The sequence below is a fragment of the Euleptes europaea genome, chromosome 17 (assembly GCF_029931775.1).
Source record: "Euleptes europaea isolate rEulEur1 chromosome 17, rEulEur1.hap1, whole genome shotgun sequence".
Taxonomy (NCBI): Eukaryota; Metazoa; Chordata; class Lepidosauria; order Squamata; family Sphaerodactylidae; genus Euleptes; species Euleptes europaea.
Window position 1 is genome coordinate 43,105,560 of NC_079328.1, and position 24,525 is coordinate 43,130,084.

The 24,525-nt window shown below is 47.1% G+C and overlaps 1 protein-coding gene across 1 annotated transcript; it reads right to left on the reverse strand.

Moving 5' to 3' along the window:
• Positions 1-1,238: 1,238 nt before the first annotated feature.
• SALL1 (spalt like transcription factor 1) lies at positions 1,239-22,175 on the reverse strand. Its single transcript, XM_056862738.1, has 3 exons — positions 22,043-22,175; positions 5,556-8,962; positions 1,239-2,039 (listed from the first exon to the last, which is right to left on the reverse strand). Exons 1-3 carry the CDS (start codon positions 22,116-22,118, stop codon positions 1,599-1,601), a joined length of 3,924 nt encoding a protein of 1,307 aa, XP_056718716.1. The 5' UTR covers positions 22,119-22,175; the 3' UTR covers positions 1,239-1,598.
• Positions 22,176-24,525: the final 2,350 nt, after the last annotated feature.

The following is a 24,525-nucleotide window of genomic DNA, read 5'->3' on the forward strand; positions in this document are numbered from 1 at the left end:
ACACACATTCTCCCATCTCTCTTCTCACATTCACCATGATAATTAAAAAAAAAAAACTTATGGCAAACTATATTTTGCCACGATATTTGACCCACAAAGGATGGGTGGGGGTCTTTTCCTTGCATACAGGATTCCAAACTTCAGTTTAATCTTGACTTGAAATCCTGATTTGTGGGTAAAGCTGCCAATCAGAATTTAAGGTCCTGACATGCCAATGAACTACAGCTTCATGAACTCCCACTGGATGCAAAAACAGGCAGAAATGGTGTAAACCCAAGAATCCCCCTAGACATGAAATGACAAACTACAGTTTGTTGCCATGGGCAAACAGTACCTATATGTACTCATATAAACCATCCCCATCTTGTTAACCACAGAGGCATCAAAAGAGCACAAAAACATTCTAGAATGACTCCACTTAAAACACACACAAATCCAGCTTTATCTGTTGAAAAAAAATGTATTTGATTACTCGCGTAAAATTACAGTATCTCTGCTGTTAGTAAGTATTAAATGTTAAAAGAAACTGGACTTATTTTCCTTTCAACTTTCCAAGAAAGTGCATATAACAGTCCAAAAGATTCTTTACCCATACCTAATACAAAATAAACAAACACTATACTTGTTCTCTTGGTCAAGAACTAGGGTTTGAGCTCATGGTGGGGGGGGGGGACATATGTACATTTCAACGAACTCGGGATATGTACAAGAGCATCTAAATATGTCCATGGAAGGTTGTTCAAGATGCAATTCATAGCAGCATTTTTAAAGTCCAGCACTTTTCTATAGTGAATATACCTACAAGGCAAAAGGTTTCAACTACCAAAAACAACACTTTTAGATCTCCTCTAATCATCCGCGTGCTTATTTACTGTACAGAAACTTATCAACATCTAAGACAACTCCAGTAAAAAGCACAATACAAAGAACAATTCCAAAAGGAAAAAAAAAGGGAAAAGAAAACCCAGAAAAAGTTAAATCTACCAAAAAAAAAAAATTAAGCCGTTTTAATTTTAGAATTAAAAAACAAACAAAAAACAAACAACTGAGCCGGTTTGTGAAGTATGCACACAGTTCGATTTTATAACTGTCCATTTTGAATCCTCTGTCAATCTGTTGGGAGAATTAAGCAACATATTTGTTCATAAAAATTTCCAGTGGGATTTAAGTATACACATATACAGACTTTCGTTTATGTGAACGGGGGGAGGAAATGTATCACAGAGGCATTCGCCACCCCAGAGTTCATGTTAAACGGGATATAGAAAATAAGTTAAATGCCAGAATGAGACCACCTAGCCGTACAGACTTGTGTTGGCATAAAATGCTACAGCAAGTTTACAGGACTCTAAGTCAATTAGCATTTAGTTCAAAATACAGAAGACCAAAGTTAACGCTTGCAGGAGTTTGCAAAGCAAAAAAAAGGGTTATGCCACTAATAAATAAGCTTGTTTTAGAACTCTAGAAGTCAAACAGGTACAAAAGGACGTCCATTTTAACGTTGTCGTTTTGTTGGTTTGCTAAAATTAAAAAAAAGAAGGGAAAAAACACACAACCTCAGGTTGCAATATCTGCAGGATCGTTCGTAACATGTGTCCCTAATTCGTTACAATCTCTTTGCCGTCTTCCACAAAACGCGTGAAACGGAAGGTAGTCCCGTTCTCGCTGCTTGCCATTTTCTCCAGACCAGCTAGAGGTGCGTTAGGTTCGGAATTCTGGAGTTTCTCCAAGCTTCCCGTCAAGCCGCTAATCGGAGAGCTGCTGCCATTCCCCATGCTTCCAGGAATTGGAGGAATGCCACCATTTTGAATCACCGAAATCTCGTTTGTCTTCATTGCCAAACCATTGGAGAGAGCGGCCGCGTACTGATTCCAGAAGCTGGAAGGGTCTCCGTTCCCTGACCTTGTGGCCAAATCTTTTGGAAACATGTCTGGGAATTTTATAGGATTGCTTCCGAGAAAAGTCATGGGACCGTCCACAGAAAGCCTTCTCCCTCGCCTGGCAGGTGTGCTGTTCCACATATGTGTGCCCATGTGAACCTGCAAGAGACACTGGTTAGCAGCAGCAGTTGTGATTTTATGCCGGTCAAGACAGCAGCAAACAAAAACAGTAGTTCCGTTGGTCAGGTTGTCATTATCTGGAAGATGAATGGCCTACAGTCTCCCTTGCCCAACCCAGTGGCATTGTGTCCAGTCCCTGGGAGATCTACAAAATATAAGTCAACCCAGACTGAAAATGGTATGCTGCTAATCATTATGTTTTTAGACTAGAAGAAGGAGCAGTAATCTACCGTTGCTTAGCTGTGTTGAATATCGCATGCAGTAAATATATGAGGTGTGTGAATGTGCATGTTTCCTTAAGCAGGACATGTGCTGTATTGCTGGGCTTAGAATCATAAAGTTGGAAGGGGTCATACAGGCCATCTAGTCCAACCCCCTGCTCAATGCAGGATCAGCCTAGGGTAACCCTGACAAGTGCTTGTCCAGACTTGGCTTAAAGACTGCCAGTGGCGGGGGGGGGGGCAGCTCACCACCTCCCTAGGTAGACAATTCCACTGTCGAATGACCCTTACTGTAAAAAATTTTTTTCCTAATATTAAGCCGGTACCTTTCCATCTGCAATTAAAACCCATTATTGTGAGTCCTATCCTCTGCTGACAACAGGAATGATCCCTGCCCTCCTCTAAGTGACAGCCCTTCAAATACTTAAAGAGAGCAATCATGTCCCCCCCTCAACTTCCTATTCTCGAGACTAAACATTCCCAACTCCCTCAGCTTTTCCTCATAGGGCTTGGTCTCCAGGCCCCGATCATCCTCGTTGCTCTCCTCTGCACCTGCTCAATTCTGTCCATATCCTTAGGCTGAACCTACTTTATTACATAGCACAACTACAGGAGTACTGATCTATTTATTATACTCCCAGCTCCCAATTTCTCTCTGGAGGTGCAGCACCCAACTGGACCCCCAAAAACCAAAGCCAGCTGTCCCTCTTCTAAAAAACTGCGATAAAAGGATTAGACCAGGGGTGTCAAACATAAGGCCCATGGGCGGCATCCAGCCCCTTGAGAGCTCTTATCTGGCCCACAACCCACCTGAGGCAGCCACCACCACCCAGTCCCAATCTGGGCTGGCAAGGCATGGCCCATCCCATCCAAGTGACTATGTCATATCCGGCCCTTGTAACAAATGAGTTTGACAACCCTGGATTAGACTTTCCACTTCAGTGTAATGAGAATCAATCACCCCATTCAACCACTTTACAGCAGCAGTCAACTTCTCTCCAATCAAGAATACGTTATGCATCACCCCTCCTTTTTAATATTCAGTTGCTCACTGTACATTTTTTAATGATCAATGGCAAAGAGCTCTTTAGGACAGGGGTGTCGAACTCATTTGTCATGAGGGCCGGATATGCCATAAATATCACTTGGCCATGCCATGCCGCGCCAGCCAGATCGAGAGTGGGGGTGTGGCTGCCTCAGCTGGCTCGCAGGCCGGATAAGATCTCTCAAGGGGCTGGTTCTGGCCCTGGGCTGTATGTTTGACACTCCTGCTTTAGGAACGACATATTTCCATTGCAAGGCCAAAAACGGCATTTAAGAGCTGGTGCAGAGGGTGGTTACGATAATGAGCACTATCCAGGAAAGTCCCTGAGTTCAAGATTCACCTCTGCCCCCAGCTCACTAGAGGGTGATAGGAAAGACCACGCTCTCCCAGCTCATTAACTACAGCATGGGATTAATACTGGCCTACCTTACAAGACAGTTGTAAGGAGCACAATGAGATCATATCCGCTGAACACTGAAACCACCATCTAAGCAGGGTTAACTGCTTATTGGAGGGCTTCATTCATGTAAACAGAACTCGGGGGAAAATAGCTGTTCATCTTCCATTACATTTGCATATATCCTCAGCCCGCAGACAAGGGCACATTAGGAAAGCCTCCTACAAAATGAAAGGCCATTTCCTTGCTCAACACACACCAATAAGAAACATTAGCTAAATGAGCCATTAAAGCGACCAGCGTCGGCTCAAGAAACCCGTTAACAGCTAGCTTTTCCGTGGTGCGGATATGAGAAGTCACTAACAGAAGGAGGAGGATTCCTTGTTAAGCAGCCTGCCTCCAATGCTTCACGAGTGCCTTTAAATCTGTGAAATTCCATATTCACTCAAAAGCTAACGTGGGGAAACTTACTGGTACTAGTTACAGGTTTGCTGCCTCCCCCCACAGAATTTGTGAAAAATGTTGGCGAGTACAGAGAAAGGTAAGCAGGATATAAGCTGCATAAAATCTCTGAAGCAGCCAGTATGCAAAAAAGAAAGGATAGCAAGGGAAGTCTGGGGAAAGCATGCCAGCCAAATGAAGAAATCCATTTCTTCTTTAGCTGGCGGAGACAATGGCCAACACACCATCATATGTTGCGACGCAGATACCAAAACAGATTTTTAAAACATTCCCCCGCATATCCTTTGGTGCCATGGGAAACAGAGTCTCCCCCCAAAAAAAACCCTTTCAAAAGAGGAAAGCAGAAGGTCCCTGGAAGAGCAATCCTGCATGGGACAATTGCACGATGCAATTCACAGCAGGATCACAAACTCACACTCGTGCAATGCTGTGCCTTTTAATTGTCATCCCACAAACACACAGAGAATGTGCTGTTACTCTGCTTGGCAGTACTTATCCATGTGATCACACATCAGCAGTGCAAAGATAGTGCCACATTTAATGCAGCACCCACAAATGTCTGGTGTACATTAACATCTCATGCTACTGCATCACAAAACTGCCGAAAACATACAGCCATTTATGAGTCTTTGAACACCGACTGGGAACCTGGGTAAGGAAACTAGCCTTCTGGTTCTGTGTCCCCTCACCCCCCCCAGGACCCATTGCTTCCCAATGCAGCGGCAAAATGGGAGAAAGTGCCAGCATGTTGCATAACCAGAAGCGACATCATGCATTGCCACGACACTCTAGCAATCCCTCAAATCTCTATGGTCAAACCACAGAGATTCAGGAGATTGCTAGAGCATCATGGCAACACCGCTAGGTCGCGTCTGGCAGTGACATCACAGTGTTGCACAGCATTTAGCCCCACCCCCAAAACCTCCTGGGCAACCCTAACCATGGGCCCAATCAGGTTTAAAAACAGGAATGGCCATTCACATTGTGTGCATCATCTGTGGTGTACATGGAGCAATTCGCTATGTAAACTAGTGGTCTGTCCTGATCCTGCAGCAAATGCAGGTGTGGGGTTGGATCCAGCCAGCTTTTCTGCTAAGGAAAAAGGAAACGATTCTCCTTCAGCTACCAAAAGCATCTAAGATGGGGAGGGGTCATGGGACCTGCACTTGCAAAAGCCACGTGGAATAGATGCTGTAATAAGGAGGGAAATAGCTGAGATTGAGCAGAAAGGTTGGCTGGGTCCAACCCGAGATACTAAAAACAACAGGAAAAGCTGCCCAAATCAAGTATTTTTGCTTACTGTGGCACAGCATGAGGAACAAACACAGCATGTGAGCTATAAAAAGAGGGCCCCCCCACAAAAAAAGTACCTTCAAGTTGCCTTTTGTTGTGAAAGCTCTTCCGCATATAGTGCAGGCAAAAGGCTTTTCTCCTGTGTGGGTCCTTTCATGAATCTGCAACGCACTGGAGGACGAAAAGGTCTTCCCACAAGTGTGGCAATAGTGCTGTTTCGGCGTTCGTCTGGGCAGCGTGGATAGCAAAACAGGTGACGTCGCTGAAGGCGGCAAAGGCCCCGGAGCAATGAGACAGGGCGGAGTCTCTTTACTGTCCTGAGGAGAGCCGTGTCCGAAACCGTTGACCTCCGTCTTGATAAGTGACGCGAGTGAGTTAGTTGGGATCGTCGACGAGTTCTGATTAGGGCCAAGGTTTGAGTTGGGTTCAAAGAGCTGTGATGGTAGATCTCGCATTTGATGTGTCAACATATGCTGCTTCAAATTACCCTTTGTGGAAAAGCCACGATTGCAGACTGTGCAAATAAATGGTCTCTCTTTGGTATGACTTCTGTAATGAATGTCCAAGGCACTCTGACAAGCAAACGTTTTGCCACAAATGTCGCACGCTGTGTTTTTAAGTTTCCCTCTGTCTCGGAAAGGGAACAGCATACTCAAGGACTCTTCCTTAATCATCATCTTCTCTGGGTTGCCCGATGTCAAGTCCAAAGCACCACCATTCACAAAGGCTGGAGGCCAACCATTGACAAAGTCATTGGATAATGCTCTCAGTGGTTTCTCATCCACGCTTGGCGACTTGTGGTAATCAGTCGTGCTGTTGGATGGGGACAAGGCCTGCATGGAAGAGGTAGACTCTGAGATAGCAGGACTTCCAGCGCTTTGGCTTTCCATATCACCACCGACAGATGACGAATCATTTGTCATGATATCCCCTTCCACTGACCCATTCTCCACAGACTTCAAGCTGGCTTGGAGCTGTTCTGCAAGTCCTGCATTAATCATTTTCATCTGATTTTCTAAAGCAGCAATACTTGACATTTCCGGTGGCAATGGGGAAGAAGATAAACTATCTTGAGATGCGTCGACTGATTTAGGTGTATCTGGCACGCTACTGTCAGGACAGTCTTCCATGTTCTTGTCGGAGAAGTTGTCCAGGTCATCAAAGTTCTCGTCAAAAGATCCCGTGTCTGATTCCATTGACTCGGAATAATGCTCTGTCACAGGCGTGTTGGGTATCTGGCCACCCATATGCATCCTGATGTGCTGCTGTAGCACAACAGCATTGGTGAACTTCTTCTGGCAGATTGGGCAGGAATGTTGTACTCTCAGTGGGGGCATGGCACGGTGAACGCTATAGTGGGTCTTTAAATTGCCTTTTGTTGTGAAGGCACGGCCACAGATTTTGCACTTGAAGGGCCTTTCGCCCGTATGTGTGCGGTAGTGCATCTTTAAAGCACTCTGGCAACTGAGAACTCGGTGGCAAATGATACACTCGTTGGGATCAGTTGCCTTTTTGTCAATGTTTTCCACCAGTTGCTGCAACTTAGAAGTCTCAGAGGCTGGCGTTGTGTCCAACAGCCCTCCAAATGGAAACTTGGCCTTAAACTGTTCTGACATGAGAGGCATGAGAGGGTTGGTAAAAGCAACCACACTGTGGGAACCTGAATCTGTGGCTGGAGAGGTTACAGAATGGTTAAGACTCGTGACGGTGCTGGATGTCTGAGTGTTATCCTCTGGCTTGCCATCGGAGGATAGCAAAGCACCTACCTCCCCTTCAACTAGATGCCCGTTTGAGTTTTTCCCAGCAGGATCAACTGAGCCAGAGTCACTTTTGATGGAACACGGAGGACTGGAAGAAGGATGAGTGATGGGAATAGGCTGAGGCTCCTCTGTTTTGATGAAGGGTGTCAAGCTTGGAATTGTGGGGGGAAGTGGTAAGCCAACGGATGTGGTCAGTGTTGACAAGACTGGCTTGGTGTCCAGCCAGCTGGTTACAGGTTTCTCTGGCGGTATTGACATTCCGTATGGAATTCCTGTACTGGTGGGAATGTTGTCCAAATGCTCGGGCACAGGGTAGGGGTTCATTTGAATGTGAGGGTATTTTTCTTTATGACGCTGAAAATGGACTTTTAAGTTCCCCTTGGTGGAAAACCGGTTTCCACAGATGTTGCACTTGAATGGCCTCTCCCCAGTGTGAGAACGCAAATGGATCTGCAAGGCACTGTCGCTCCCAAACACTTTCGCACAGAACCTGCATTTATGCTTAAAGAACGCTTCGTCGGAAGTACTTTTCGCTTCGAAGGCTGTCACGTTGGGCGGCTTACTTTTCCTCTGCTGGGCCAGAGCAGCCAAGGAGTTCAAGTCATCTGCAGGGGTCCCAAGATTTGACAAAGGATTGGGGAACACAGAGTTGCTAGGGGCAGGCTGAGGTAGAAGAGGGTTCGAAACAGGGCTTAACAAGCTGCTTATTGCAAAAGCCGGTGAGGAGGACACGGGCGCTGGTGGATTGCCAAGCTGAGAGCCACCAGCATTTGTAGCCACTTTGTCAGAGGACGGTGTCGTCATGGCTGCTGCCGAGAGGGTGATATTTGGAGACGAGCCGCTACTGGATGGAATCATAGCATTGCTAGGGTTGTTCTGAGGTAGCTGTATAGGAGGCAGTTGCTTCACACCACTGATGCTGGCAGACTGGCTCGCCAAGCTCTGCGCCAATCCGGCCGCCGCAGCCAGCTGCTGGGATAAATGGGAACTTAATGTGGACAAGGGGTTGGCGGACGTCCGTATGGTGCTTGGAGACAGGTTCGAAGACATCGGCAGGTCCGCGTTCTGGGAAGCCAGCAGTAATATTTGGTGGCGGATCTGTTCAATCAGTTGCAGCTGGTGGATCTGTTGCTGCTGCAGGGCCAACAGCTGCTCCATGAGGGCCGGGATGGCCAACTTGCCGCTCGAGGCGCCGTTGCACCGGGCCTCCTGCGAGAACTGCGCAACCGCCACTTTCGTGCTCTGGAGGTTCTCGATGATGACGTTGCTGTTAATCACCGAGAAGTTGCCGAGCGTTGTCAGGTCCCCCGTTTGAGGTAGAGAGGTTGTTGTAGCTGAGGTACCCATTGTGGAGCCATTACTGCTTACAAGGCTATCGTTGACGTGCTGGGAACTACCGCCGGCACTCTTAGTCGTGCAGGATGCTTCGGCGTCCATGGATTCTTCCTTGTCAAGTTTGTGATGCTCGGAAAGGTCTACTTGATCCATGCTCTTAGCTGCCTCATTCCTCTGTTTGTCGGGATTCTCAGAAGGGGAGCAGGGAGGGAAGGTTTCGGAAGGAGAGGCAGGGTTTTCATTCACAATTAAAACCAATTGATTTTTAGTACAGTTCTTCTTGTGTTGCAGGAGATCAGATAGTTCAAAAAACTCAGCACAGCATCTGCCACAGACGTGGGGATCCTTCGTCTTGGTGGTTCGATTTGCTGGACCCTTGTGTGCGTCTCCTAAGACATCAAGGCAAAGAGGGGGAAAGAGAAAGGTTAGAAACTGAACAGGAACACAGAGCAATCTCAGTCTGCATCAGGCTTCCTGAGGCCTTTTACACATGGCTGTTATCCTCTAGGTCACCCCTCCGACTACTTCACATCTTTGTATGGATTATGCATGCTGTTTCCAACCATTAGAGGTCGCCTCGCTCTCCCCCTGCATTTCCCTTGTTTTAAAATTTGAGATAAACAGGTCTCTGAAAACAAGGGCAAAACGCAGGGAAATGCAGGAGGAAGAAGAAGAGTTGGTTTTTATATGCTGACTTTCTCTACCATTTAAGAGAGACTCAAACCGGCTTACAATCACCTTCCCTTCCCCTCCCTACAACAGACACCCCGTGAGGTAGGTGGGGCTGAGAGAGCTCTAACAGAGCTGTAACTTGCCCAAGGTAACCCAGCTGGCTTCGTGTGGAAGAGTGGGGAAACAAATCCAGTTCACCAGATTAGCCTCCACCTCTCATGTGGAGGAGTGGGGAATCAAACCTGGTTCTCCAGATCAGAGTCCACAGCTCCAAACCACAGCTCTTAACCACTACACCACACTGGGAGACCTAGGCGACTTCTGATGGTCGGAAACGGCATGCATAATCCAAACAAAGACCCAAAGTCGGCGGAGGGGTGACGGCAAGGGAAACAGCCATGCATCAAAAGTCTAAGCCTCCTCACTCGGAAAAGCTCCCCAGCTCCCAACTTGTTACCACCACAGACATCCATATTATTTATTTATAAAATCTATATTCTGCCTTTCTGCCCTTACAAGGGCCACCAAGGTGGCTAACAATTTAAAACATACTGATACAATCACATTTTAAAACCATTAACATCTTACCCCCTGCAAACACTCACCATTTAAGCAGATTTAAACCAGAATTAAAATATGTACAAGACATAAGCTGATAGGAAGAAAATAGATTCCTTTGAAATGTGGTGTTGGAGGAGAGTGTTACGGATTCTGTGGACTGCCAAAAAAACAAATCCGTGCGTTATAGATCAAATTAAGCCTGAACTGACCGTAGAAGCTAAAATGACTAAACTGAGGCTATCGTATTTTGGTCATGTCATGAGACGACAAGAGTCACTGGAAAAGACAGTCATGATAGGAAAAGTTGAGGGCAGCAGGAAAAGAGGAAGACCCAACAAGAGATGGATTGACTCAATAAAGGAAGCCACAGCCTTCAATTTGCAAGATCTGAGCAGGGCTGTCAAGGATAGGGCATTTTGGAGGACTTTCATTCATAGGGTCTCCATGAGTCGGAAGCGACTTGACGGCACTTAACACACACACAAGACATAAAAACAGCAATTAAAACATTTGTCAGGAAGGAGGGATCACTGTGGGAATGCCAAACCAAACCAAAAAGTTTTCACCTGCTGGGTGAATGTGGCAACAGCAGAGAACAGATACATCTCCCTGGGGATAGTGTTCCAGAGCTTTGGTGCCATGAGCAAGAAGGCCCTCTCTCAGGTTACCACCCACCTAAACTCAGAAGGCAGGGGCACCCAAAGCAGGGCCTCCAAAGATGACTGTAGTAGTTGGACAAGTTCATAAAGGAATAGACAGTCCTTCATGTATGTTGGTCCCAAATAATATCAGGCTTTAAAGGTCAAAAGGGGAGGGGCCGTGGCTCAGTGGTAGAGCATCTGCTTGGCATGCAGAAGGTCCCAGGTTCAATCCCCAACATCTCCATTTAAAGGAACTAGGCAAGGAGGTGATGTGAAAGACCTCTGCCTGAGACCCTGGAGAGCCGCTGCCAGTCTGAGTAGACCATACTGACTTTGATGGACCAAGGGTCTGATTCAGTATAAGGCAGCTTCATGTGTGTTCATGACCAGCATGCAGCTGAATTGTGCCTGGAAACACACTGGGAGCCAGTGTAGTGGGCCAAGGCTGGAACGATATAATTCCTGCAACCCACTCCAGTCAACATCCTGACATTCTGTACCAACGGAAGTTTCCAAAAACTTTTCAAGGGCAGGACACTCCCAAATTACTGATATTGATTCCAAATACACCAAAGACGTAGTGCATGCTTCTCTGTGGGTGCACATGTATACAGTCTTAAAGCCTTTGGTTTTTCAGCTCCTTCCCCCAGGATGTCTCTAAATGAAACACATGGATGGGATGGTGACTCTCGACTCCTGTGTGCATGTATGTACATGCACCCTAAATTCAGAAAAAGAAGAGTTGGTTTTTATATGCCGACTTCCTCTACCACTTAAGGCAGAATCAAGCTGGCTTACAATCACCTTCCCTTCCCCTCCCCACAACAGACACCCTATGAGGTAGGTGGGGCTGAGAGAGTTGTGACTAGCCCAAGATCACTCAGCTGGCTTCATATGTAGGAATGGGGAAACCAACCCGGTTCACCAGATTAGCGTCACCAGCTCATGTGGAGGAGTGGGGCATTGAACCTGGTTCTCCAGATCCGAGTCCATCACTCAAAACCACCGCTCTTAACCACTACACCATGCTCTTAACCAGTACACCACAGTGTACCTCCTTGCAGTTTCCCATGGTGAAGTTGGCATGGGTGGCCTTGAACCGATGAGCATAACAACATGTATTCTAGGACAACTTGTCTTTGCTGCTAACCTTTAAGCAGAAGAACCAAGTGCCCTCTTTGCTTTAAACCAAGGCAGGACAAGCAATTATGAGTCTAAGCGAGTGGAGCAGCGTCCTCAACAATGTGCATGCGTAGGCAGTGATCATCGTGATTACATGCACATAAGAGCATCTACATTTCTACCTCTGAAATACTGGTATGGGGGGGTCCCCTTCTGCTCCCTGGGAACCCCCAGCCTGAAGACCGCAAACTGCCTTGAGTTCCGCAAGGTAGAAGGGAGCCTGAGAAACGTTTTAAGTACATTTTTAAAAACTAAATAAATAGATGAGTTTTCACCAAGCAATCGTGCAAGGCTTTTTTCTGCTGTAGGAAATGTGTAGGTATTTATCTACCAAAACGGTTACATTTTTATCCTGCTCTTCTTCCAAGAAGTTCAGGGCAACGTACATGGTTTGCTCCTCCCCCTTTGTACACCTAATTCTACATTTTCAGTTCATTTTTCCCACCAGCTCACACTTTCCTTTTCACATCTACTGCATCAAACAAACGAACAAACAAAAAGACCAAAATTGGACTGAGGAAAGACAAAGATCAATACGACAACTTCACAGAGGTTGCCCATGACTGATTTTTAAGACTGTACAAGGGGAAGTTTTTATGAATACCCATATCTTAGAAGAGAATTTCCTTCCGATAATCCATCAAAATATAAAATAGTATGAACAGAAGACATTGGGGGCATAATGAAATTCCATAGCAAGGTATTGATTTCCAATATTTCATACTTGTTTATTGTCTAGGTGTCCACAGAGTGGCAAATCAACCATTTGAAGGACTCATTAGATCCTCAAGTTTCCCCCATCAACCTTGTTCATCTTCAACTGATTCAAAGATATCGGTGACAGACACCCCATCACTAAACTAATTTGTAGTCATTCAAGGTCCCAATCAGTTGCTGACATGAATGAAGGGGTGGGGGGAGAGAGGATGTGCTAAAAAAGAAAGAAAGAAAGAAAAGAATGTGCCACCCCATTTTCAGGTTGACAGGAACAAACAATCTGACAAGCTTTCCAGCTCCAGCATAAGATCTGTGCTAACTCTGACCCTTCAACCAAGATTGGTTTTCACTGTAAAAGTTCATTCCACAGCAGCGAGGGGCTTTGTTGAATACCAACTCAGAAACACACACAGAGAGAAATCCCCTGTCAAAGAATAATATTCATATTTCCACAATAAAGCATTTGTTGTCTAATCCCTCTCGCAATGCTCAGCTGAAAGGCTGAAGAGTTTTTCTTGAACTCTGCTGTTACTCAAGAACTGCTAAATCGCTCCCGATGCATTATGAATTTCTGCTGGCGAAAACGTCCAAGACCCGCTGATCCTAAGCACGTTTCTCAACTTCACCCTAACCCTGCTTACTCATAAGCAAGTCCTACTCAAGTCCACTTAATGCCACCAGCCTGGTTCAGAACCATCCCAACAGTTGGGCCTGGTCCCATTGATCGGAGGACTCACTTCCCACTCAGTTCTGTTTAGGATCAGAGTGTTAAGTTCGTTCGTTCTCTCTCTCTTTTAATAATGCCAATTCTAACCTCAGTTGTAGCAGCTTAAATCTGTGCGTAACAAACACACAAGATCTCCCAACCCTATGGAGTCATTGTAAGTTTTATGACCACGGAGATTAGATCAGAGTATGACCTCATATCTATAAAAGCAGCATAAAAAAACTTTTTACATTTCTGGGAAAGATAAAACCCATCAAAAGAACGGGGAAAAAGATGAGCCATTAAGAGAGAGAGAGAAAAATGTTCCTATATAATAAGAAATCAATCTGGGTTGTTAAGGTGGATAACCCTGCCCAACCTTCCTTGTCTGAATACATATCAAAACTATTTGCTTTTAACTGTTGTCGATTGTTTAACAGATAGCTGTGGACCTTTTCATGAGGAAAAGAAAAGAAAAACCCTTTCATTTCTTGTTTGTTATCACTGGCTGCTCCCTCTTCTTATCGCCAAGATCCATTTGTAAATTAAACGTTACAAAAAGAGGGAGAGAAGAAGAAGAAGAAGAAACCTCCTTTGACTTCAAACTAGCTGATCTTATTCAAAGGAAAGGATGGCTCCCTATAGTTCTCCCAGCAGGATGACACAAAATTCTGTTGTACAAATGGTGTGTGGTCAGCTTGGAAAGCCATGGAGGGGGGTGGGGGGGGGGAGAAAGAAAGCCCGTTTAATTCAAGGATTACCTCCCTGCCTGTTCCTCTGCAAACCAAAATCAGATAATAGGTAGTTTCCATGACTTCCAAATTAAATTTCTGAAGAAAACGAACATTAAAAAAAAGTTCCCGTGAAACACCGACAAAAACGCACGCGCACAGGAGAAAGATCTTGTGTTGCTTACACAAATTAAAACAGAGCCAAGTTTTCCAACTCGCTGGATTTCACTACCATATCCTAGCCAATAAGTACTTCTTAGAGCTCTTCTTTCAAATGTATACAGAAGAGAAGACTAATTCCAGTCAAGAGGGCCTATTTAACAGCTGTGACCAATAGGTACCACGCATTTAAAAGAGAGAGACGTGTCCCTTTCCAAAGTTTTAACCAAAGCAGGAAAATGCTTCGATATCATATGCTGTGTTGTACAAACAGGACTCCATTTCTTTTTTTAAAGTATCACCCAACCTCCTGTCAAATCCTAGCAGATAAAGCTGCAATTGTAGCACTTTGGCTCATAGACTAAAAGGTAAGGCAAAATATTAAATACAATCCATTTGCATTACACTGCTGCAGCTATTTCATTGTTTAACTCAGGAAAAAATATATATAATATGACAAACATTCCATTTGGACCATTGTTATTTTGACAACCCATTTCAAAGGATGCATCTATTTTAGATACTTATTTTTAAAATGCTGGGGAATCCAATTCTCAATATAGCCAAGAGGGGAAAAAAACCCCCCATGTTATTCCTTTTTCCCCCCACTTCACATTTCCATACGTAATGGTTATGTCTCCATCTACTTTTACAGCCAATTATGAAGGAACAAAAGCTATTCTGTTTGCTCACACATTTTCAACAAAATGCATTAAAACTATTATGTCAGCTTGTTCTATTAAGCTCTGCATTCAGTCGAAAATACTTTTCAACCAGATCACATTTATCAAAACATAAAGCCTACTCTAAAACACCGTTTTGCTTGGTCAGCTGTGCTTAGATAAATAATGACAGATTCAAAACTAAATAACTAGCAAGGGAAATCAGGGGGGGGAAAACAACCCCACTGATGAATCGTACACATTACAATGGGTTTACTTCAAATATTTAGCACTCCTGGACCAAAATTAAAACCTGATTTAATTCTCCTCCCCCCTCCCCAGCCTTACAATAGAACCTTATAATCCTGGGTTTAGAAACGGCCTAACTACTGCTTTTCCATACTGCAAGGTTGGGCTGGAAACACCCAGGCACAATGCATGCTATGTGATTTTGCAGTAGCCAGCATGCATTTTTATATAAATTTATGCACCTAGATTACATGGAGGGCCAATTAAAACACACACACACACACACACACGGACAAGATATTGTCGCAAGACAATTTTTTCCAGCAGACAGACAATCACGAGGACTACTTTTCCTGACCAAGTCCAATACCCTAAAATGCAGTCCTAAACAGAGTTGCATGCTTCTAAGCCCAGAGTTACACACTTCTAAACTCTGTTTAGGATTGCACTAGAAATGTATGCTGTTTGCTTTAAATATTACCCGCTTTCCCTGTTTGCAGAAACAGGGAAGCCAAAACAGACCATTCAGGAATGACTCCAAAATTATGAATACTTTCAAGAATTTTTTTTTGGGGGGGGGGAATACCTCAGATATTGCAGAAAGATGCAACTGCGCAAGCCAAAAAGCAGGCCCTGTTAGGTTTCAGTGAGATTCAATTCAGATGCTGTGTCCTTAACAGTCTTTTAATAAGAGTAATTGGCAATATGATTAACCAAGACCAATCCTTATCTATCACACAGTGGCAAGATTTAATCTTTCCTGCATCTTGTAAGAAAACAAACACCCTAACCGAAATTCATCTCCAAACTGAACTTTTAAGATGAAAAAAGAGTTGTATTTATAATAAAACAATCTTAAAGGCAAGAAGCGGTTGTAAACTCCACCCAAGAAGCCGTGCCAGGCCGAAAACCGCCAATCAGCTGTTGGGTTTCTCAAAATACCAGTCCCTTAATGTCGGTGACTATTCTGATGCTGTTATATTATTTTTGCCAACTGTACTTCTCCCTCCAGACAGAAGATTTCTGATCCAAATACTCCCAACCAACATGAGGGATATTCACAAATCCTCTACAACCTCGTCCAAGGGGGTAACATTTGCCCGGACCACTCCTGCAAGTGGCCAGGGTTTTCATTCTTAAAACTAGCCAATTAATATATTTTGAAATGTATTTCCTTCCATTCCCACAAGACATTTTTTTGCTGTCGCTTCCTTCACAAGGTTGGCATTACGGATGCCAACTTGGGGCAATGCACATTTTTGCACAAACATACACACCTACAATTTTTAGAAGAACTTTCAGGATTCCAGACTGCAATTTTAGAAGGATGTATTATGAAAACACGTATCCCAGTTCCAACGATACTTCTCTGTTTTCCACTTGGAAAGAACGTGGGGGAGGGGGGAATCAAACTAATGTTCAAGCGCGCTTTCGTATCTTTCCCAAAAAGACTGTTCTGCCAGAAATCTTGCACATTTTCCTATTCAGTTCACAAAAGGCTAATGAAGATCTGCTTGCAAACAAGGGACCAACCTATCAAATAGTGACTTTTCAAACTTTTTTATTTTATTTTTTGGCCTACGGATGAATTAAAAAAAAAAACGAACACTAGGTGGGGTGCCACTTGCAAACTCTCCCAAAAAATTGAGCGCTGTTTCACTGTTCTAGTGTCAAGTCACAGGAGGGGGGGGGAGCAAAATCTAAACTTTGGCTACATAAATATTGGCAAAGGAACAAGAAACCAAATCCCAGTTGTTTGGAGGGAGGGGGGAGACGCTACGGCAACTGGCTGTCAATCACCTCTTTGGGGGTCTGGCATCCGAGGGGCGACAAGGGAATAAGGGTTAGCCAAAGAAGCCGAGCTGATAAGGGGAAGCTAAAATAAACTACCAGCTTCCTGCTAAGCGACTGGCAAGACTCTATTTGGGGGTCACCGGCAAGATATTGAACGGCATATTGTGATCTGAACTCCGTCACCTTTGGCTGGGAGGAGGCAAGCAAAGGTTAAAACATCTGAACACTTCAGCCTGGCAGAACACCAATCAGCCAAAGTTGGCGGGGTGGGTGGACCCTCCCCCAAAAAACAGTCCACTTGCAGGAGTTCCAACCCCCCCCCCCAAAAAAAAGGCCAGGGAAGAGCCAGGGAAGAGAGGCGCCTCCAAAACCCCGCAAAGGGCATCTGAACAGGGCCCTCTGTGGAAATTGCTTTTACTGCCAGCAATTATTTGGGGCTTCTGCTGGCCTCTTCCCTCTCTGCTTTGTATCACTTTTCTGCATTTCTCCTCTTCCCCCCATCTCCTCCACCTCCAGCTGATAGGATTTGCCACAGAGATAAACCGATGTTTTTACATGCAACAGAGTCCACTCTTCTTGAAAGAATCTTATCAGCCAAACAAGCCAGGAGTGTAAATAGAAAAATCTGTTCACATATCTCATCGGAGATGACGGCCCACATTTGCATTAGGGCTCCGCCAGAGCACAAAACGGAGCTCGCAAAAAGGTACATACTTCCAGAACGTTAAGCCTGGTTCCGCACAGAGCTGCAACCTTAAGTATGTTTATATATAAGCAAATCCCATTTGTTTCCAAGAGATTTATTTACTTCCAAGTAGAACCGCTTGGGGCTGGGGCATGCATAGATTTATGCTGATGTTAGGAATCAAACGTACTACAAGTTAAAACATATGCATTAAAAAACACACACCCATAGATGCTTCTTTTGAAGAAATATTTGATTATGTGTTAAGCTAAATATGACCTTGTTAAACAAGCTTGATTTCAAGGTGTTAATTGAAAGCATAATTAATTATAAGGCGGACAATGCCTGTCAACAGTCTGGATAATCAACGTGGGCAAATATTCCGGTTAGAATAGCGACAGAGTTTGATTTTGCCTCCGCCAAAGGACAATTCTGTGCTCCTAACTCATATCTAAATTTCTCTTCTGCTACAACCCCCACAACTGTGCCAATGATCCCCACTGGTGAAATGGACGGAAGATTAGGCCACCTAACCTGAATATTCAGCGAAGAGGGTCGCAACCAGCTCAAACTAGATTTTTTTTATAGCAAAATCAGAATCTTAGATTTGAATTACAAATGGCATCTTTTGAGTCTGTTGTTCCCACACTAGAAATAAGTAACTTGTTGAATACACTTGGTGTCTGAAAGTATCCCTACATTTTCAGCTTATCTGAAATTTACAGCGGCCCAGGTTTTCCAAAAGGAGAATAAACCCCAAGCTTTCTTACGACATCAGTGGGGTAACAAACAAAACACAAGAACAACAAAAAAAGCCCATCATTCCTGCAAAAAAAATTATGATTATGGAGATTCATTGCACAATTTCTCTAAGACTAGACTGATAGCTATGCCAGGGAAGCAAAGTCTTTCTTTGGAAATTGCAGGCCCAGGATGTTAGACTGAAGATAATTTTAGAAAGATATTGAACAGCGATACACAAACCGAGAAATGTGATAATTTAAAAAACCCTACAAAATGTGGTTTCTTATTTTGACTGCGACTGTTGGTGTAAGGCTAACAGCAAAAGGAAACATATTGGATCCTGGAGCTTTTAATTGCCCTACATAATCTTGGTTTAATGTTTATTGTATAAACAGGAGTGTTTGGGTAGTGCATACAATTTTTTTGGGGGGGGGTGGGAGCATATAGATATAACAAAAAATATAGATCAAATAGGTAAACTGTCTTCTGGCTGAAGGCTTTCTAAGAGTTGCTGTGTACCAATATAATTACAACATACTTGATCCTGTTAACACTGTTACAAAACATAGCCTGTGGGCAACTCAGTCAAACTTATCGTCCAAGCATGTAAAAGGAGTCATAACTGAAAACCATTACTGGGGAATAAAGGGAGGGGGAGGAAAGGGGAAAGATTGGGGCATTATAGTGGGGGTGGGTGGGTTGCCTGTTTTCCCTAGTAGAGAAAAACAATCTTAAAACACACACACAAAACGGCTAAAATTATTTTGTTAATTCGAGGAAGCTCTTTGCCCAACTAAAAACTGACTTGGTGACATAAAGCTGGACTAATATCTAATTCTTTCCAACAACCTGGAGACAGCAACAGGCATGAAGAGACTTTGCATAAAATTCTGCTGCTACTGCAGTGCCCGGCTTTGGAAAATGACCAAAAAACAGGGTCAAAAATTAAAATATTTTGGAAATGAGGTGCCTGGGTCTTCTGCTAGGAAACAGAAGGTATTTTGACCCTTCTAATGGGGATGGGGGGGGGAGACAAATGACGACTTGAAAATTTAGAGAAAAATCAGGAACCTGGAAGACAAAATTCCTGGATTCCTCTCACAAAGAAGGAGAGGGAAATGTGTTTTATTTCATCTTCTGCAACTTCGTTTTGAAAACCAGACATCTCCCATGGAGAAAGAAAAAGGCAAAACAAAAGAAAAACAGTTTCATGCGTACTAACAAGATTTTGGTACACAACTGGAGGCAGACAAGACATTATATATCCCTTTCCTTTTTTAGTAGCATTTAAAAAACCCATGGTTAACAACAACTCTAATATTCGTCAAGTTCCTTCCCCCCACCCACAGAAAACAACAACTAGACGAAGCATTTCTTTTTTAAAGAAGACTGCTGCAGACAAAACCACCAAGAGATATATTTTATATCAAGGGAACAGTTTCTTTGGGTGGCTCAGTTTGTTCCCAAACTTTTCTAAGCCCTCCTCCTGGCCCTGAAGGGTGGGGGGGTGGGTGGGAGAGAGACAGAGGAAGGAAGCTGAGGGAAGAGATGGAGAAAACGGATGAAAAGTGGAGGAAAAGAGAAAAAAAAAACCTATGCTGGGCTGGCATGAAAAGGACAGATCAAAAGGCTCCCAAACCTGGCGACTCTGATCTGCCTGATGCTTAAAAAGTTTGGGGGGCTGGAGTGGGGGATTGTTTGTTGGCTGCTACTTTCATGACTAAGCTGTGTGTGTGTTGGTGGGGGGGTGGTGTAAAAACGGGGCCGCGAGAGAGGCAGAGCTTCTCATGGTGACTCACAGCAAAGGGACCGGGTGGTTGGGTCAACCCCCCACCCCAGGCAGGCCAAAGCGTGTTCCTTTTAGGAGACCTTTGGCCGGCGTTGGCGGTGCCTTCTCCAGAGGTGGCGGGAAGGGCGATTGAAAGAGACCACTTGGCCCTTTCCCCGCAGGAATCGTAAGGGGCAGATCCCGGCTCCCCCACAACTGGAGGGGGTGGGGGGAGGAAGAAGGACTCTGCCAGAACTTACTTGGGAGTATTTGAGAGCCAGTCCTCTCTGCCTTGGCCACTCCTCGCGGCCAAGAGGGTCTCGAAATTCTGCCGGAGCAGAAATTATCCTCCTCCCAAAAGTTTCTATCTTCTTGTAACCTTCCGTATAATTTTGCACAACCGCCCACGCCGAAACTTTCACACCGGACAATGGGTACCGAAAGCTTCCCGAGGAAAAGTTGGGGGGGGGGGGGAGAGAGAGAGAGATCCGGAGGTTGCATGCTTCCACCAGGGCCGATTCCCTCCCGGAGTCGATTTACTCGGGAGGAAAGCAAGCTGCCGGGCCACCCAAGGCCACTTATGCCTGGGAGGGTTTCTGCTTTGGATTTGCTGCCCTGTAGTTGCACGTTTTTCCCCATCTGAATCCTCAAAACTCGGCGGGGGGCGGGGGGCGGGGGGGGGCTTGTGTTTGAGTTTTGAGAATTTGGATGGGATAAATGAGCATCTAGAGAGCGGCAAACCCCAGGCAGAACCTCTCGGGCATAAATGGCCCAACTTTCCCATCCTCAACTTTTGATCCCCCCCCCCCCCGGTTCGGTTCCTCGGTCTTCAGGGCCGATCGCGCACCGTTTCCTCGTCCCCCTTTTCTTCTCCTCTAGCTCCCCTCCTTCCTTCCCCCCTCCCCACCTTTCGCCCCCCATCCGGGAACGTTTGCACCCGAAAAAGCTCCGGCCGCGCGGGGCCCGGATCGCCCGGCTTCCTCCCCGAAGCGGGCGCGGGTCAGTTTCCTCCAGTGAAATTGACACGGGGCGCCGGCCGCCCGGCTTCCAGCGCCCCTTCTCGCTGAGCCGCCCCCCACCCCTGGTCATAAGGCCTTTGCAAACTCGCCAAACTTCCTTCTCTTCCCCCCCCCCCAAAAAAAACCCCCTCTCCAAATGTTAAACTCGTTGGGCGTCCCGCTTGAACAGGCGCGGCGACCCCCTGTAGCACCCCCCAAGGTAGCAAAACTCCCCCCATAAGGCAGACCGCCACCCACAGCACCCCCCCCCCGCTCGTAGTTCCCACGAGAGCCAAAGTCCCCTCAGCGCCTCGCTCAGCCCGAAGGGCCCTACCCGGAGGCGAGCTCCTTCCTCGGCTTTCAAGGACCCCCGAAGGAGGGAGAAAGGGGGGTGGGCGGCCGAGGAGTTCTCCCCCCCCCAACCCGCGGACGGCCGGCGAAGGAAGGCGCCGGGCAGCCGGAGGGACCCCCCCCCCCAACTCACCCATCAGGGCTAGCCGAGGGCGAAGAGGGCAGCCGGGGAGACGGGACGCCCCGCTTGGATTCCCACTCTCTCCCCCCCCTTGAATTTTGAAGTGGGGGGGTGTCCTTTGGCTCAGTCCAGCGCAGACAGCAAGGAAGCTCCCCCGGCCGAGCAGTGGGGCTCTTCTCTGCCCCCCACCCCCAGGAAAAATAATAGCCAAGCCAGGAGAGCCCCGAGGTGACCGGCGCTGCGCGAGGGAGGCCCGGCCAGCCGCGTCCCGGATCCCCGCCGGGGGAGAAAGCCCACCGGCCGCTGCGCGCCTGGCTCGCCCGGAAAGCTCCCGAGAACGTGCGAGCGGCTGGCGCGCGTGTTCCGAGGAGGAGGAGGAGGAGGCGGCGGCGGAGGGGGGGCGTTCACCGATAGAGATCCGGTCCCCGCTCGCCAGATCGCCAGGGATCCAGCGCCGGGCAGACCGGCGGAGGGTTGGAGGGTCACCCCCGGGAATCGGCCCCCAAAATCAACTTGGAAAGAGAGAGAAGGGGGGGGACCAAAACCCACCGGAGTTTTCTTCGCATCTTTCTCTCGCCCGGGAGGTAAGTTGGCCACATTTGGGGGGTTGGTTTGCTCCGCGCCGTGCTCGCAGGCTTGGCTTTTTCGCGCCCCCCCCCTCCCGCTCCCCAAACGTGTCGGAAGTGACCGGCCGTGCCCCCCCCGGACCTCCCCCTCCCCAAACTCACCATTGCGCGGGGCTTTCGAGGCCAGCTCGGGCTCGGACTGGAAATGCTGCGGCTTCGCTTGCTTCCTTCGCGACATGCTGGCTCACACATCAGCTGGGGCAGAATAAAAAATTACGAAAAAAAAGCGGCTCAAAATTACGGAAATCGAGCCCCGGCTCCCTCCCGCCCCCCCCACCCCTCCCGCGCTCTCCCCTCCCTCCTCCCCCCCCGATCCTCCGCGCACCGCGCATGTGTCTGACTCTAATTGTGATGATCAATAATGCATTGCGATTAATCATACCGGGGGGGCTCTTTGAAAGGCGATTGGCAGCCGGCCAGCTCTATTCAAAACAGCTCGCCTTAATCAATTAGCCGCTGATTTGCTGGGGACCCCTGTCTCTCCGACGCGGCCGCCCAATCGGCCGGCCCGGCTGGGCAGGAGAAGGGGACGGAGCTCCCACCCCCACCCCCCTCCGCCCCTCCCTCCCTCTCGCTCGCTCCCCTTTCCCCAGCAGGGCTGTTTGGATACAGTTTTTTTCACCCTCGTAGCAACCAGCTGGGACTCCGGCACGCCAGGCCGGTGACTGCAGGAATGTTCCGGAGGAACTTTCCCGGGGTTGCATCCTGGCCTCTACTCCTGATCCCCCTCCGGGGTTTTTTCCCCCCTCCCTTTGCGTTTCGGTTTTCTTTTTGTTGTTGTGCATTTGTGATTCTATTTTGTGTTTGTTTGCCTTTTTTGCATTTGTGATTGTATTTTTTTTTTGCATTTGAGAGTCTATTTACTTTCTTGTTTCGCTTTTGTGATTCTCTTTTTTGCATTTGTGTTTCTTTCTCCCCCCCTTTGTGATTCTCTTTTGGCCTTTGTGATTCTTTTTGCTTTGGCGATTCTCTTGTTTTACATTAGCGATTCTCTTGTTTTACATTAGTGATCCTGTTTTTACATTAGTGACTCTTTTCTCTCTCTTTTTTTCCTCCCCCCCCCTTTAAGCTGTGTTTGGGAACGAGGGGTGGGGATAGAGCTCTCTCGCTTCGCCTGGCAAATAAAACTTTTTGGGGTTTTTTGACAATAAAGGAAGAATCAACTGCAAAGGTTGTCGTTACTCCGCAACCCCTCCCCCCTCCGTCGGGCGGCTGAAAGCTGCCGTCCGGCGAGTCTTGAGAGTAAGCCTCTTGGCACTTACTTCCGAGTAAATCGGCAGTTACGGTTAACCCGGAGGCTAGTGTATAGGGGAAGGGGGACTCTAGGATACACCCACAAACACACCCACACACTAGTTAATGAAATAAGACTTTAGGTATCCTCGAAAGGTTCGTTTTAGGACTCAGCGGAGCTTATTTTCGAGTCCAGATGGGGCACAAAAAATGCCGAACTGGGAAAGTTCAGCTGTCGCGTAGCTGCGGAAAGCATCTTTGGCTTATGCTCCCCCCATTCTCACGAATCGTTTTTTTTTTTTTAAATGTATTTTCCAGGTTCCGATGGGCTTAATTTAATTTACAAACAAACTCCTGGGTCAGGCTGTCCCCAGGTGCCTCTCCCACCTTGCAGGGGCGCAAAATTTAACTTTATCTAGATGCCATCTCTCCAGATCTTGCTGCTTCTGAGAGGGGCCCCCGGCCCCACCTCCCCGCCCCTCCATCGATCACCGATCCATCAGGGTGCTGAAAAGAGGCCGCCCGCCCTGGCCCCGAACCTCACACGCTCCCAGGACGAGTCCTGCGAACTTTTCTCTCCCCGGGCAAGCCCGACCAGGCAGGGGGGCGGGCCTCTGGCAGGCGGCGGCTCCCGGTTGGCTGAGGGCACCGTCAATCGGCGGTCGCTGGGAGAAGGGGGGGCGTCTCTCCCGGGCCGGATCCTGGGGACAGGCCGGGGGGGGGCACGGGAGGGGGCGGGGTCTGCAGTGGGGGAGGCCCCCGCCCACTTCCAGTCCGGGTGGTTTTTCACCCTTTCGCCTCCCCAAAAACACATTTCTTTCATTCTTCCCCCCTCCTTAATTTTCTTCATCTCTTCTTCAACTTTTCGGCTTAATTCCGTCTTTCTCTTTCCTCTGTTTTCGGATCGGAGGTTTCCTTCCCCTCCCAGGAATTAGTTTCATGCCCTAAATAAAAATAAGTTCGTGCATGTTTGTACTGTACAGCACTGGCACTATCGGGGGGAGGGGGGCGGAGGAGAAGGGAAGAGCCGGTGGGGGGGGGCACGGGGTAACCCCCGTCTCCTCCTCCCCCCTCCCAACTTTCTCGCCCCTCCCGCCGACAGCTGAGTTCGCGTGTCCTTCGACGTGCGTTTCAGGGTGAATCCGAAGCCCGTCCGGGACAACAGACGCGTGTTGCCACCCGCATAAACAGGTTTCATCCGAAACCGACGGTTTCCAGGGATATTGCAACGAATTGACTCCGGAGTCAGCGGGTGGGGCGTCGGCGTGCGGATCAACAGAGCGGGATGCGTTCGGGTAAAGAGAACCCGCCGAGGCGTTTTGAGAGACAGGTTTGGTGGACTTCCCAGCTCC

Bases quoted from the DNA above. Each gene is read 5' to 3' on its own strand.
- SALL1 (XM_056862738.1), bottom strand. From the start codon at position 22,118: ATGTCGCGAAGGAAGCAAGCGAAGCCGCAGCATTTCCAGTCCGAGCCC. The intron at 8,963-22,042 runs GTGAGTTTGGGG...TTGATGTCTTAG, and splicing joins CTCGAAAGCCCCGCGCAATG to GAGACGCACACAAGGGTCCA. The intron at 2,040-5,555 runs GTACTTTTTTTG...TGTCTCTTGCAG, and splicing joins CAACAAAAGGCAACTTGAAG to GTTCACATGGGCACACATAT.